This window comes from Colias eurytheme, chromosome 13 (genome assembly GCF_061535395.1).
Source record: "Colias eurytheme isolate Ceu_HAF_F1 chromosome 13, ilColEury1 Martin Lab GWU primary, whole genome shotgun sequence".
Classification (NCBI taxonomy): Eukaryota; Metazoa; Arthropoda; class Insecta; order Lepidoptera; family Pieridae; genus Colias; species Colias eurytheme.
In genome coordinates this window covers 10,576,571-10,593,162 of record NC_142992.1, presented here as the reverse complement: position 1 = coordinate 10,593,162, position 16,592 = coordinate 10,576,571, and the positions used below count along the sequence as shown (strand labels likewise).

The 16,592-nt window shown below is 34.8% G+C and overlaps 1 protein-coding gene and 1 long non-coding RNA gene across 3 annotated transcripts in view; one reads left to right on the top strand and one right to left on the bottom strand.

Annotated features, from left to right (window-relative positions):
* The window catches only part of LOC149903672 (uncharacterized), a 51,288-nt gene that overhangs the window by 26,657 nt on the left and 8,039 nt on the right, over positions 1-16,592 (bottom strand). The window contains exons 2-3 of the mRNA XM_090109018.1: positions 7,622-8,395; positions 6,052-6,139 (exon numbers count right to left, since the gene is read on the bottom strand). Coding sequence (XP_089965144.1) covers positions 6,052-6,139; positions 7,622-8,333 — 800 coding nt within the window. The 5' untranslated portion in view covers positions 8,334-8,395. The remainder of the gene's footprint in view (positions 1-6,051; positions 6,140-7,621; positions 8,396-16,592) is intronic.
* On the top strand, positions 667-1,836 carry LOC149903673 (uncharacterized). 2 transcript variants are annotated; one of them, XR_016457414.1, is made up of 3 exons: positions 667-902; positions 1,026-1,087; positions 1,162-1,836. It is a non-coding gene; the product is annotated as an uncharacterized LOC149903673 (long non-coding RNA). The 2 variants fall into 2 exon arrangements; XR_016457413.1 differs by having other exon boundaries at positions 1,026-1,836.

Sequence of the window (16,592 nt, the reverse complement as noted above, 5' to 3'; positions counted from 1 at the left end):
GGTGAAACCGCGCGGAGCAGCTAGTATGTGATATAATGAAAAGTAACCTGTCGGGTTGTCTGTTACGTTTTATGTAACTCAATGAAGCAATTTTGTTCAGTAAGTAAAAAATGATAATTGTATATGTTAATGTTATTGTTGAAAGAATCTACGGAAGAAATCTTTCGTAGATTCGTGGACAAACATATAGGTATATGTTAATTTTGAAGACTTCATAATATCATGTTATTTATGTGAGTATTTAAACGTTCTCGTGTAAACGAATCAAATTAATATTCTTCTTATTTAAATCTGTGAACTGTATGGATAAACTTCCTTTAAGGTGATGAATTAATTTTTCTAACATTTACGGCCCTTTTCAAACCTTCGTAATTTTTATATTATTAAAGTTGTCGTGATGAAAATTCTTGACAAGAAAGTTCAATAGTAACACAATACGTCTACCGTTTTAGAAACATGATTCCATGATATTTTCTCGATAGAAAAAAAATACAAAGTTCTCATTGTTATTTTTTTATAATCTCTGGCATCTTCAAAATAACAAACGTAAAGTTACGACTTTTTGGATATTAACTATAAAATATACAACCTATACGTCTACCGATTTAGAATTTTGAAATATGCGATGGTTTTGAAATAAACAAGAAATACATACTTGAAATTAGCGCGCGACCAGCCAATATAGCGAGAGCCGCCCTGTACCTTCCTACCCCGATCGCTGCACGAGTCATTCCCGCTACGGCCGTCACACGGGGAACTTGTGTCGCTCGCGCAATCGTAAAAAAGGGTGACAACACGATAAGACAAAATGAGACAAATGGGGACAATAAAGAAAATAAGAAGAAGAAACATAAAGGTTGGAGAAAAAAGAATGCTTACAATTGGAACAAATTAATGAAGAAGTTGGTTTTATTTTAAATTTGATGATAATTGTATTATAGACGATGTTTGATATGTACCCCTGTTTTAAGTACATAACGAATGTGTAAGATTTTTTTCATTTATAGCATAGATAATCTTTTCAGAAATCCGGAATCCAGAAGGAAAATAAACCCACTGATTGTTCACAATGTGAACCCACTCCTTCGTAAGTACCTTTATTCAGTCAAAAATGTATGTTATCAACGTTCTACTGGTTTTATCGCATGATTCCATTTTTAGCAAAAAGCAACAAAGTGCAAAGAAATAAAAAATCATGGTGAACTTAGTGGAAGTATGGCGGACGTGATATGGAACAGGAGCTCATTGGAGTAGTATTATATTTAAAAAAAATACGAAAAAATTTCAAGAATTACATTTCTTAGTAGGTGGTAGATAAGTATGTTGTATAAAGAATTTGATGTTGATATTTATTTCATTTATACTTACTACACCTGTGCGGGAAATTGCTTAGTACTAAAACAGGTTTATATTCATATTTACATAGTAATGTGAGTTTTAATTTCGAAAAATTTTGTGTAAGTATATTAAATTGAGTTCCTGGGTGATCTGGAAACACAATTGGGCCCGGAAGATGGCGCTGCAGTCACTCCTCCTAATCACATGAACCGATTTGGATGAATATTTGTGTGCACATTTCATTGTTGTGGGATGATTGGTTGATTCGTTTTCACATTAGCTAATATTATGTATTTTTGTTGTAAACTTAATTTAATGTTTATAATACATTATTATTGGTATAAATAAGCCAGTGTTCGTCTCACATTGCTGTACCTGCCTACCTACCCTACCAGGGCCTAACTTTGTTCTGGCTATTTTATTTTGATTATTTGTAATGAATAATTACAATTATAATAGAGTGCAAAAAATAAATACATGCGTCAATATATTTTGTGTTTTTTTTAAAACAATTTTTCTATTTAAAAAAATATCATTCCGACCGCGGCTTTGCCCGCTTGGAATTAGGTTATATCGTGAATCCTGTTTTATCCCACAGAAGTGTTCAGTTCGGATAAAAAGTATCATATGTGTAAATCCAGGCAATTAGCTATATTTTATCAAAATTGGTAATGTAGTCTTGACGTGATTAAATAACAACTAACAAAAAAATATACAAATTAACATCCAAAGTTTCGCATCAGTTTTACTGTATTAGTGATATCTTCCACTCTTGACTTTGACTGAGAAGAATTAAGGTTTATAACTTCTTTCAGAAATAGTACCTTTCATTTCTGGGCATGATGTAATATCTACGTCAGCATCAAATTCTATCTAAATCAATTCAGTAGTCCGCGTTATTGATTACCATTTCATTTTTTCAGAGTAACAATATTTTTTATTTTAAAGATTATTTATAACCTGTATTATTTTGTAATAAAGTAAACATTACGAAATAATAATAATTATTAATAATGTCTAAGTAGTTGTTGGAAAGAAGATTATTTGTTTATAAGCAAGAAAATAAAACCAATAAATCAACAATTGAATAAATGTATAACAATATTATAATTTATAACTGTATGACGACTCCATACATGTTTGTCCCGAGTCGGCCAGCGGCAGCGCGGCGAGTTTGCAAGAATGACTTCGCGCACACCCGCGTTCGCGATAGCGAGCTATTAAGCCGGGTATCCACTTAGGTTCGCCGTGGTTTGCGAACGCGCCCGCTCGGCAAACCAAACATAATGGATACGTCGTGATCGCGGAGCGCGACTGGAGCACGATCGGAGCACGGCGGAGCGCTCCGGAAGCGGTTTTTTGCGCGAACTCAAAGGGGAGCGCAGTTTGTTCGTGGACGCGAGCGTGTGTTTGTTAAGTTCGCGAACATGGAGTGGTCCGATGAAATGATAAATATATGCATTATTTCATTATTTCTTCTTCCCTTATTCATATAATCTTGCCAAAATCGAGGAGGTTGTTTGTATTCCATCACAATATAATGATCAAAATATAAACTGCACCTCCTACTAATTCTGGAGGCGGCATGTTTGCACCGACCGTCTGTCGTGTGTCTATAACTGGAGACCGGAGCGCGGAATTTAGCGCTCCGACAGGAGCACTGATGTTGCAGCCTAAGTGTGTACACTGTACACGTTCAGGTTCGCGGAGCACACAGTGTTCGCAATCCACGGCGAACCTAAGTGGATACCCGGCTTTAGACTCCGCCCGCCAAGCAGTAGATTTTTTTTTGTGTATCGTCTTAAACAAAATCCTCTATTTTTGTGATAATGAAAAAATAACATTTTTCTTTCTTTCTCTCTTAAAAAAATTGATGTTTTATTATTTAAGCCATACATCCTTCTTTCTTAAGTGTACATTCAAAGCAATTACATTTCACACCCTATTACGTGCACAGTTATCCGTTAGGGGAAGATAATTTGATACCCGGGTCTACCCGGTCATGGCGGATTATCCGACCCGGTCATCCGGCCACAACGCATTTGCTGTTTCATGTATTGTATAATAGACAATGCAAATTCAGAATTATGGATTTAGCAATTTTGTGTTGATTAATTTATACTTATTGTGGTAATGGATTGAATTTTAATGTGAATCATTTCACATACCATACGTACTTGTACAACATAATTAGTTAAACAGGTAGGTACCTACTAGGGAAGCGCGTACGATCTTAGAGCTAGCGCGCACGAGCAACTTTGTCTCCGCAACTATTTTGTCTCTCCCATCAGTTTGTATGGGAAGTTGCGTCGCTACGTGCGCGCACTTTATACTAGCCCATTAGGTGGGAGAGACGAAATAGTTGCGGAGACAAATTTAAGTTGCTCGTGCGCGCTCGCTCTTAGACCACATCTTACGCCGGTTGCAGAGCTTCACCGACCATCAGTGCGTACGTCAGTCGCGCTTGTCATATGTATGGAAATTAATAAAACCGTTCATAGTGGTACGGGAGCTATAATTAACGTTTTAAAAAAAGTCATTTTAGTATAGTTGGGTTTTTGATATACTGTTTCTCTTGCTATTTCGGTTAGAGTCCGCGCTGTCTGGCTGGCGGTAGTGGTTGCGTTTATTAGTGCGCACAGGAAAATATCCGTAATTTAAAGTCATTTATTAACGCGTAATTTTTAATCTTTTGCCTTTAGATAGATCCATCAGACATAAATTTGTTATTGCAAGAAGTTTTTTTCGTTGTTAAATAGGTGCCATACGCAATTTTTTATTTCAAAATCATTAAAATGTCATGTCAATGTCGGTGAAGCTCTGCAAGCGCTTCCCTAACAATATCTAGTGAACTGGGAATAGCTTGTACCCACTATGGATAACAGCTGATAGCGGATTTTATTTATTTATTTATCTTTCGGAAACAAACAATACAATATTTCATATTCTTATTCTTGTTCGGACGTTCTAGCATCGCCAATTTTGTCAACCATCACTTGTAACTAATACGAGCATTTATCAATACCATAGCCAATCCTACTAATATTATAAATGCGAAAGTTTGTGAAGATGTGTGTGTATGTGTGTTTGTTACTCTTTCACGCAAATTTTACTGAACCAATTACAATGAAATTTAGCACACATATAGACTAGGGTAACTTGGATTAACACATAGGATAGGTTTTATCCCGGAAATCCCACGGGAATGGGAACTATGCAGATTTTCCTTTAGAAACGCGGGCGAAGCCGCAGGCGGAAATCTAGTATTTTATATTTTTAGTTTTGTATTTTAATTTATCGTAATGTAAATAATTTTAGTTTTAATTTATTATGTGGCTGTATATTGTGTTTTTGTATATAAATAAAAAATGTAAATAATGTCTCTGGACAATATTCCAGAGGTGGCGCGAACACCCTGTGATGGCGGGTGCCTTTAAAAAAAATTGGTTGTCTATAAAGTCGGTTTACTGACGATAGTTGAACGAGACAACGTCCGATTGTGCTTCTTTATCGCTCCTTCCGCGCTCTCGCTTGCACTACAAGCCTTACATGGAACGCCTCAGAGCGAGGTAACGCCGCATGAGTCATGTTTTTTCGTGCGTGCAACCGGCTCTATCGAATTATAAGACGTTGTCACGTCAAAAAATAATAGCCTCTGCCTTAGATTAACTTCTTTTATCGAAGCAATGGTCTCAGAGTTGATCTTCAAAGTACGATTCCGTACTCTTATCCATTTGAGTGCTTCCACGCTAATAAGCAAACTGAGCACTCGTTTCGCATTATTTACCGACAATTCAACGTTTTTAATGTTGGAAAAATAACGTAAAGCTCGATTGTAGAACATGCCTGTTCGCTGCGGTGTAGGGCTGTCACTGGTGGTATTTAACATTATTTTTAACGCTAGTAAAATGTGTTAATTTATGCCGTTAGAAGGCGCTATGTAAAATTGAATATTAAAGTGAAACTTTTATTACATCGTCTCAAACTTTTTGGTCTGTGTAGCGCATGTCGCGTGACGGTCGGCTGCCGAGTAGGTATAAAGCAGTGTTCGGAGTCATTATCGTACAAATAGGATAATTTTGTGCCTAAGTTTCATTTTTACCGTGGTTTCATAAAACCACACAACATTTTTTTTTATAATCTGTCGATTATTGAAGCGCTTTAAGATTGTCTTTTTTGTCTAATCCACAGGCAACTCGTTTCATAAATAAATATACAGTTCTACAAATGCATTTATTCATATTTTGAACTAAATATCACAACGATAAATAAACTTAACACACACAAACTTAATACGCAAACATTTTCTACTCTTACAAAATCCATGAAAACATATTTTCCCTCTACATCTTTTTACTTTTGACAACCCTATGCAAACGAATGCTTTTCTATGTTTCAAATTTTTTTACATTTAATTATGAACTCTATAATTGAGAAGTTGAAACATAAATCTCTTGTTTCGAACTACCGCGCATGTAACCTAGTTCATGAAATATTTTTAAAGTTATACAATGCTATTTCCTTGTAAATATGTAGTTACGTTGTGTTATAAAGATTAATCAATTTATTTACAGTGTAGGTAAGACTTCGTCTTGGTATAAATTACTGTGATACTAGCAAGAAGCTTATCTATCTAGTAGTAGTACATATAGTAAATCATTTAGTTGCTTCAAAAAATAATATAACTACTTCGTAAATAATAAACAAAATTACCTGACAAGCAGCGTAGCAAATAAGACGAACAGCAGAGGCAGCAGGGTCCCGAAGCAGGCCAGAAACAGAGTCTGCATATCCGTGAAGCCTGAGAACATAGATAGAACTGCGACAGGTCACATGCCAGGGCACCAGTGGCCCCGTATAGGGAACTGCACGTTGGTAACATGATCCTATACAGGGTACTGACAGTTTGAATGTAATGGTGCAAATCGACAAGGTGCAAGGTTCATGGTCCCATACGGGGTACTGACAGTTTGAATGTAAAGGTGCGAGTGACCCCGTGTGGGGAATGGCACGGGGAATTACGATGGTTAAATGACAGTATCACGACAAGACAAATCATTACATAATTCAAAAAATTAATTTATTAATGTACAGGTCGTTCAAACTGATACAAATCCAATAAATCCATAATTAAATTTTGTACAATTGATACTAATAAAAAAGAGCTTTGGCTATTTCATAAACAAAATATAAATATTGAGCTACTATAAAAATAATTGTTAAATTAGCCTCCATTAGCAAAATAATTAACTAATGGACCTTTTTAAATTCAATAATAATTGAGAAAAAAAAATATTCATGCCATTAATTTATGTAGAAGTAAATCCCATTTCTACGTAAAAGAGAATTTATCACGAGTTTATTTTAACATAAATTCATCCGAATCCCGGAGATTTCCGTTTAATTGAACCGTCAGGGCGTTTGTCCACTACAAGGAATTTTACGGTCCGGCATTCCGATTTTTTACGGTCCGGTATGGCACGCAATTAATCTAAATACTAGCTTGTGCACTATACGTAATTTTACTGTCCGACATTTTACTTTTCCCTATTCCGGATGGTTTTTTGAGTTTACGAGTCGCTGTAGGTATAATTGTTTTCGAGTGCCCACTTGCTTGGATTTTACTCTTTTTATTGCATATGCCAACTGAAAGCAAGCTCTACTTTACTTTCTTTTAGCTGGCAATGAGATTTGAGAAGTCGGTATTGTTATTTTATATACATTGACCAAGCATTGACCTATAATTATTATCTAAGTAAGTGTTGGTAAGTTAAAGTTCAAGTGGGAATAGATTTAGCTCCTCGTCACCGATTAAAATAAATAAGTGAAACACGCATTTTGAATCTCTTAAGGAACTTTACTTTTTATTATAACGAAGTAATATAATATTTTACCTTCTATATTTTTACTCGTTTCTTGTAAAATGCGAAAACAATCATTTATGATAGCATTATACCGCCATACTTCCTTGAACTGTACCGCACTGATCCGAGTAAAGACGGACAGGTGCACAAGCAATTCATCGGTTTTTTCATGCCACACCGGACCGTAAAAAATCGGAATGCCGGACAGTAAAATTCCTTGTAGTGCACAAGCGCCCTCAATGGATAGTAAATGCGGAACGAGATGAGATCTGAATAAATCTAGACTTAATAATAACGCTACAGACTTTGTATATTTTAAAAAGAATCAATACAATCAAAATATATAATTGATCCGATAATTGGTTTGAAAGCAACATTGAATAGATAGAATTAATTTAAAACATTTAATATTTACTCACTTGTGTCCGGAGCAGAATCATTATCTATGTCATGTCCTGTGATATTACCAAGAGTATAAGCACTTTTGTTTTCACTAATTTTCGGCTTCGCAACCTCTACTAACTCCACATAGTCCACCTTTCGAAGAACATCACTAGAGTTCCTATCAACTTTATCTAAATTATTATCACTAAACACAGCAGTCCTGTTTACATCACTCTCGTTAACCCTAGCTGCGATTAGGAATTCAAATCTTGGTCCTTCAATGTATTCTGATTCAGGCCTGAACAGAATATCAGTTAAAGTTTCCTCACGATCTGACTCTGAATCAATCATTGATTCTAACAACGGACTTGAAGTGTTCAATTGTTTTTCAAATGCTTCAGCCTCGTTTTTCGTCATTTCTAGAATACTGACTTGGTCTTTTATGACTTTTTCTGATAGCGCTTCGTCCCTGTCTTGCTCCGCATTCATGATTGCTTCCATTTGTTTGTTGGAACTTTTATTTGTTTCTTCCGGTGTTTCATCGTCGTTTCTTTGTTCATCGTCTTCGTTAGCTACGATAAGAGTGTCCGAATTGGTATCAACTGGTATAGTGTATGTGCTGTTATTAGAAAAGTTCATGAAGAATTCTGTGACATTTTTATTGGAGTAAGGACGAGAGTGCACCAAATCAGCTGATAGGAGCGCGTTCAAGAGGAAGAAAAGTAGTTTTAATTTGACGTTTGTCATTTTGAGTGATCATCAAGGCTTCATAGTAAGTGTTACGCGATTCTTGGAGACATGATGCGGCCCTGGGAACAAAATAAACTACTGAACAAAAGTTTTTACTATCGTTAGAGGAGGAACAATGTAAGCTCACGTTGTGCAAGTCTTGAAGAAGTTACGAGTTGGAAATAGTGAAAAACATGTTAATGGGGAACGACAGCTTGCTATAAAATCAAGAAATTTAATAATAGTTTTATCGAACTTGCAGTGATCGCTATAAAGAATGGTCCTTTCATTCCTTTTCTATTACTAAATTCTTAAGTTCTATACTCTAAGCAGCAATATCGGAAACCAATTTTGTATACCAATAAATATATCCATTTGAATAATTATTTACGAGTAATATCAAAATGCTATTTCAGTTAATTACACACGCGAGCAGCTGTTACAATAACGCCAGTATACTTTGCCGTCCGACTTCTCCCGCTTTCGTCTAAATTTATTGAGCAAAATATCAATATCTTTTTCGCATCGATTCAGTTGTTTTTGAGTATTGTATGGTATAAAAATAACGAACACACTTTGTGATTGTGAGTAAATTTAATCGCATTGAAATTTTATCAAGAACAAAACACTTTTTTTTATAAACAACATCTTATACAAGGTGGTACATACTTTCAATATAGGTAGGTAATACCATAACTAAAAGAATTAAAGTTGCTAAAAATCTAATTCACATAGGTCCTCTACACTACACGTGACTTATAAAATACTAGCTTTCCGCCCGCGGCTTCGCCCGCGTTTTGAATGAAAAACCCGCATAGTTCCCGTTCCCGTGGGATTTCCGGGATTGCGTTATTTTCCCGGGATTAAAAGTAGCCTATGTCCTTTCTCGGGTATCAAAATATCTCCATACCAAATTTCATTAAAATTGTTTCAGTAGTTTAGGCGTGATTGAGTAATAGACAGACAGACAGAGTTACTTTCGCATTTATAATATTAGTATGGATGTAACCCTACGTTTTCACACAGACCAGTCGAACTATCATGTCCGCCCTGAGTGCGAACTCAGAGGATGTTAATGTCATGCATGTTAGGACATTATGCTGAATCTGAGTAAAGCGGTTGTAACTAAACAGTAATTGGTTTGTTATATATTTATTATATTATTTATTTGCTATATATAGTTACTAGCTTTCCGCCCGCAGCTTCGCCCGCGTTTTCAAAGAAAACCCGCATAGGTCCCGTTCCCGTGAGATTTCCGGGATAAAACCTATCCTATGTGTTGATCTAAGTTACTATTTATATGTGTGTTAAATTTCAATGAAATCGGTTCAGTAGTATTTGCGTGAAAGAGTAACAAACATACACATCCATCCTCACAAACTTTCGCATTTATAATATTAGTAGGATTTAGGATATATTAACATTTAAAATACCCTTGCAATGTTCAGGTTTTTATTAGCATACCTCGAATTCGTTTTCTCTTCCTCGATAAATTAGCTATGAGCACATAGTACAGTATCTTAATCTTAATTTAAATTATAAAGGCGAAAGTTTGTAAGGATGTATGGATGTATGGATGTATGGATGTATGGATGTTTGTTACTCTTTCACGTAAAAACTACTGAACCAATTACAATGAAATTTAGCACACATATAGAGGGTAACTTGGATTAACACATAGGATAGGTTTTATCCCGGAAATCCCACGGGAACGGGAACTATGCGGGTTTACCTTTGAAAACGCGGGCGAAGCCGCGGGTGGAAATCTAGTTTTACAATAATTCGAACTAGCAGAACGGATTACTAAGTAGTTACTACCGATGGTTTTCGAGAATAGCGCTATTATCTACACGTCTAGTATTTTATTCTTTATAATGGTAACATAAACTTGCATAAAACTAAAGAAATGAAACACCAGCCAGTTTCAATTAAACAAAGCAAGCTACTATGTAACTGAAAATCCTTATTTGTTTATTTTGACACATTATATTTTTATAAGTAAACCAGACACTAGATAGATTCCACCCGCGAACCCCCTTTTCTCGCATGCACATTGCACATCACGTTATCAACAGATGTTGTCCTTTCTTTTCCGACTATTTTCCCCTTTTAGTTTTGGCAATAAAAAAAACTTTTTAGTAGTCTCGAAGAGCTGTAAACATAAGCAACAGAGGTATACTATTTTATGAAAACAATCTAAATTATCAGAATATAGAGTGTTATACGTAAGGTATTATTTAATTTTTCTATGATCCCAAAAAAGATTAAATATTATATTCATTATATTAATAAATTATTTCACTCACTTAAAAAAAAAAACTAAAGTAGTAACTTTGTAGGTAAATATTAGTATTTATTTAGTCTCTAAATACAAAAACCTATCCTCATATTTCAAAGTTGAACTAACAGTTCGTAGTTTATTCATTCACAACCATTGATTCTGAAACACCCTTTATCCAAAGCTACAATTGAACGCGGAAGGATCCTCAACAAGATAAATATCAAGCGCTTGAAGTCGATTACGACAGCGCTGCAACAAATCTCCTGTATTGATTAACGAGCGCTGTCAGCGCTTTAGAACCTTTGTTAATCTGGCTTTACCATTACACCGATGAAAAAAGGTTTTTACCGCCATTTTTTCTTAAAATGGTGTTTAAATTTATGTGTTTAGATTAAATAGATTCCGGTGGTTAATATAAAATAAGGTTTATAAGCCTACTCTTTTTATTTATATCTAAAGGGGTATCTTATATAACGTTCGGCTTTGACCTACATTTTAATCGCAGTATAAAACTGTTTATCTTTCTATTAATTAGACACAGATTTTTATTTAAACATCCAACGTTTTTAATATTATGATTATCAAACACACACCAATAAATATAAACTTTTACTTTCAAATGAACAGAACTACGTTAAGTCTAGGATCGTAGCACATAAATATTAACATACCAAATCAAGACAAGACTTAAACTAACATTTTTTTTTATATATTTATACCTATATATTTGATATTTTGTTTATTAACAATGGAAACACTCAATTTTCTTCCTTTTTTCATCAGAAAGCTACATTCTTACATAAGCTTTATTTTCTTTTTATCCTAATCAACAATACTTTATAAATAAATATTATTTACTCATAGTTAGAGCTTTCATCTTATTTCAACAACTATTAACAAATATATACTCCTAACTATCACTACGTCTATTTTAAGCTTACTAACCACACCAACCAAAGATAAAACGGAACTTTAAGCTTTCATAAGCTTTGATCAAAGCTCTTCTATTCAATGAATTTCCATTGTTATAGGAAGCGAGTGTCAATCGATATTACCTCAGCTCCTAAGTTGTTACCTACTCATTGCAACTAATTGATATATAGTCTTTCTAGGTAGGCTTTCGCCCGCGGCGTTACTTGCTAGCATTTTACGTAAAAAATAAAGATTGGAGGTAGAAAACGTAAATGAATATTAATTAAAACGGTATTTTTCCCTTCAGCGGCATTTATACGAAAGACAGAGAATAATCCATACTAATATTATAAACGTGAAAGTAACTCTGTCTGTCTGTTACTCAATCGCGCCTAGTATCAATTTTCATGAAATTTGGTATGGATATATTTTGATACCCGGAAATCCCACGGGAACGGGAACTATGCGGGTTTTTCTTTGACTGCGCGGGCGAAGCCGCGGGCGGAAACCTAGTTAAATATATATCTATTATTTAATTATCCAACAAGGATATAATAGTGTCCACCTTTTTTTCTTATAGGAAAATGAATTGTTACAATTCAGTTGTTCATTATTGTAATTATAAAAATGTGGTTGGTGTAAATGTGGTGGTGTTACGTATAATTTTCTGAATGCCATATAAGCTGCTATTTAACCATTTATTAAATAACTAGGTTTCCGCCAGCGGCTTCGCCCGCGCAGTTAAAAAAAACCCGCATAGTTCCCGTTCCCGTGGGATTTCCGGGATCGCATCATTTTCCCGGGATAAAAAGTAGCCTTCTCGGGTATCAAAATATCTCCATACCAAATTTCATGAAAATTGGTTCAGTAGTTTAGACGTGATTGAGTAACAGACAGACAGACAGAGTTACTTTCGCATATATATTAGTATGGATTTACAAATGCCTTTCAAATAAACAAATATACAACGTAAGAAAAATACAATAGAATATAATACCTCCCTTCTTCGTTGGTTAAAAGCTATGCCCAGTCCTCTGTTAAATAGAAATATAAAAACTAATAATCTAGTTTTGCCTTGAACTAAATGGCTTGGTAATTAAGACAAAACTGTGTCGACCTGAGACCTGACCTCAGGGTATTCATGCCTCCTGGCATATAAAGCTTTGTATACTTATTATAATACTAGAGGTCTGCCCCGGCTTCGCCCGTGGTACATATTTCGCAATAAAAGGTAGCCTATGTCCTTTCTCGGGTATCAAAATATCTCCATACCAAATTTCATGCAAATTGGTTCAGTAGTTTAGGCGTGATTGAGTTACAGACAGACAGAGTTACTTTCGCATCTATACATATAATAAAATCGTAGGAAAGTCAAAACTGTACATTGAATATTTTTTTAAAAGAATACATATTCCATGATCTATAATCGATATAGAAGCCAAAAATATAGTTTTTAGAATTTTTGTCTGTTTGTCTGTTTGTCTGTTTGTCTGTTTGTCTGTTTGTCTGTATGTTTGTCCGAGCTAATCTCGAAAAGTACTGCATAGATTGACTTCAAATTTTGCATGAATATTACTAACAGGTCGAGTGAGGTTTTTTTAAACATATAATCATGCTATCACCTCCGGGGGAGGAGCTGTGAACCTTTACTTTTCTTACGTATTCCGTGTACTACGACAGCGTACAATCTAAAGACTCATGTTTAAATGTTGTTTTTGAGTAAGCCATGCTACTATCTAGCTTTACACTATAAAAACTACGTCATTTACGTAATTTGGGCAGAGAAACTGTTTAATGAATCTTAGTACTATAAAGACAAATTTGATTCAGCGCCATCTATGAGATTTCGTAAAAATCAAATCAATTTACATGTTAACACTACTGAACACAATGTTAAAAATTAATAATTTAAATATAATTATGTTAGTTATTTATTTAACTCTTTAACCCATAATAAATCTTCCCTTCCCTATAAGGTGCGCTTATAATTCGTGTGAATATACTACATTTTTAAAAGTGAGGGTAGATGTATATTATTTTAAGTCAAACTAGACACCATTACAGTTAATCTAATATTGATTGTGTTCATTGGTTACATTTTTAAAAATCTTCGTGTTTTAATAATTCGATCACGAGGCGGGACTCTAATACAAAAAGGTTAGTTCGTTGATAATTATTATTCCTTCATCATTTACATGTTGTTAGTAAAAAATAATATACTTTGACTGTTAATACTTTTGTTCAGTATTTATCTATATGATTATTGCTTGGTAATTAATATATTTTCATGTCGTATACCTAATTATAAACATAAGTGTGATGTGAAACTAGCTGGATTTATTTTTACACACTCACAGTCTTATATTTTGTGTTAATGTTAAAATAGTATTAATAATAGTGTAAATCATAATATTTTTTCAAAGTTAAAAATATTTCCTTTTTCTGATGGTGTTGCCATCGAATTAAACCGCGCTGTCGTTTCGTTCACAAAAAGTCATGTTATTAGGACCGAATATGTAGCCGCCTCAACTTACGGAAACGAGAGTAACCTGCGTTGTCTGTTAGTTATTGTATAGTCGAATTTAACGTTACATGGAAATTGGAATCTAAATATATGTATACCTACTTATATTAAATCTGTAGAGGTCAATTCTGCACATGAAATATATTTCCTAAATAACTATTATTTTTCATATTCGTGAGCAGAGCAGCAACTCCATTTTTAAGCTTTCGTCGCGTGTGCGTTCTTAATGCGTGTATCTTAATGGTTAAAGCTACACAGAAATCAAGTATGAAAGAAATGTTCTCCATATTATATAAAAAATATCTCCCGACATCATAAATGTCTATCTTTTATGGTTGAGCTTAGGAGTTCAAAGCTTTCTGATTATATTTGTCTACTAGCTGTCCCCGCGACTTCTTTCGCGTGGAATAGTGACTATGGGACCTATGACCATGGGCTCAGGGTGGGGCAACAATAAAAAATCATTTTTATTTTCATGCTCCCCCTCCCGCGCCCACTCGCACTCCCACGCCATATGCCACGTTCAGTCCCAATCCCACGCCCACGCCCACTCCCCTTCACAATTAGTACCTACCAGATCAAAGTCAGGGTAAGCGCCCCACCCAGCCCCACCGTGGCTACGCCCATGCTGAATTACTACTTAAGATACAATTATTGAGTAAATACGTACTAAAGTCCGGTCGCGAAGCAGAAAGAATTTCGTACAATGACCTCTTTACCTACTGACAGTGGTCACAAACATTTTTGAATGAAGTGCAGTTTACATGAAATATTTGGAGGAGAAAATGTTTTTTACTAATTTATTAAATAAATGTCCTCTATTCATTTACAATACTTATTAGTTAGTTACATTTTAACTTTTTCAATAACAACGATATATTATATAAAAAAAAGTGTGCGTGTACACACATAAGAAGTGAAACTTCTTTATGACCTTATTTTTCAAAAAATAATTTACTATGTAGGTACAATATTACAGAAATACGTTATTCTAACACGCGATTTCGACTTAGGCGGATTTTGATTGGACATAAAGAGTTTGAGGTTTATTCTTATAAATTTTGAATTCACAAAATCATAATTGAACACCTGACACCAATCAAGCAAACACAAACCTTACGCTCTCAGGTTAAAGGTTTACAGTCCCTAAGGACGGCGGTCATTGCACCTGTGCGAGCAAGACACATTATTTTTACAAGGGAGTGACAGTGACAGGTTAATGTACGAAATTCTTCCTGCTCCGCGACCGGACTTTACCATAAATAATTAAAAGAATTGTTATTAAAATTTCTTACTAAACTGAGCTAAAAAACTTACGTACCAAATTATTAAAGAAAATCAAGAAATGAAATGCCTAACCTATACCAAATAGTTACTACATAATGTAATTAAAAATTATGATTAGTATATAATATCGAAAATCAAAAAAGAAATGCCTAACTAATTCTACGTACGTGTACGTCTACGTAAAATTTCTTTTAAATTATGTCATATTATTTTTTAGGAACCATGGGGGGGAGAGGAGCAAATTCTATTTCCTTCCTTTCTTAAACGGATGTTTTTAATAATCTATGGTGTAGCCACTGATCAGCTTAATCGATACTCAGTTTTTATCAAATCCAGCAACAAATCCAAATTAGATCTTTCCTGTCTCACGCACGTAACTAAAGGCTGAAGAGAGAGAGAGCACGTAACTAAACCGTTTAGACGAAGAAAAGTGTATAGAAAAAGGAATAAATAATTTCATAAACTTCCCGACGATCTTTAAAAATAAATTATAACTTTCATTTTTTTCATTCCCACTTTTACCCCTATGTAGGTATAATAAGTGGATGAACCAATTTTGATACACTTTATCTAAGAACCAGCGTCGGAAAATATTCTGCCTAACAAAAAAAACCGCATCTAATTCGGTTTACCTGTTAGCCAGCTACGGTGCCATAGACAGACACACACACACACACACACACACAGAAATACATAGCGGTCAAACACATAACACCAGTCTTTTTGCGTCGGGGGTTAAAAATATAATACGACATAATTTAAAGGACATTTTATGTGGAAAATTTACCTATACACCAGGGTAGATAATTTTTGAAACAAAAAAAAATCGCAGTAGGATGAAACCCATTAGAAAAGGATATGATAAAAATGTAAGGAAAAATAAATTACGGTCAATCGGAGTTCGGGAAGTGGGAGGGGGGGGAGCTTTTAAGAGAAAAAAATGGTTTCTCTCGATTTCTCGATAATAATAACACCTGCTAATTTTTTTCTACATATTTTAATTGTACAGACATCACTTTTCCACAATTTTATTATATGTATTGCTTCACAAGCATTGGCAGACGACAAGCGCTTGTCGCCATCCGTCGCGATTTGAACTGAGCGTTCCCACGGCATGTGTGCGTATGGCAAGCACTGGCGAGCGACAAGCGCGCCGATTCCCATGGCATGTGGTGTGGTGTGGCGCGGTCGGATTTGTGAAGCAAACATGTCGTGGGAATCAGGCTTTAACTTAATTTTTATTCACCCGCATCAGTGCCACCTAAAAAATCTT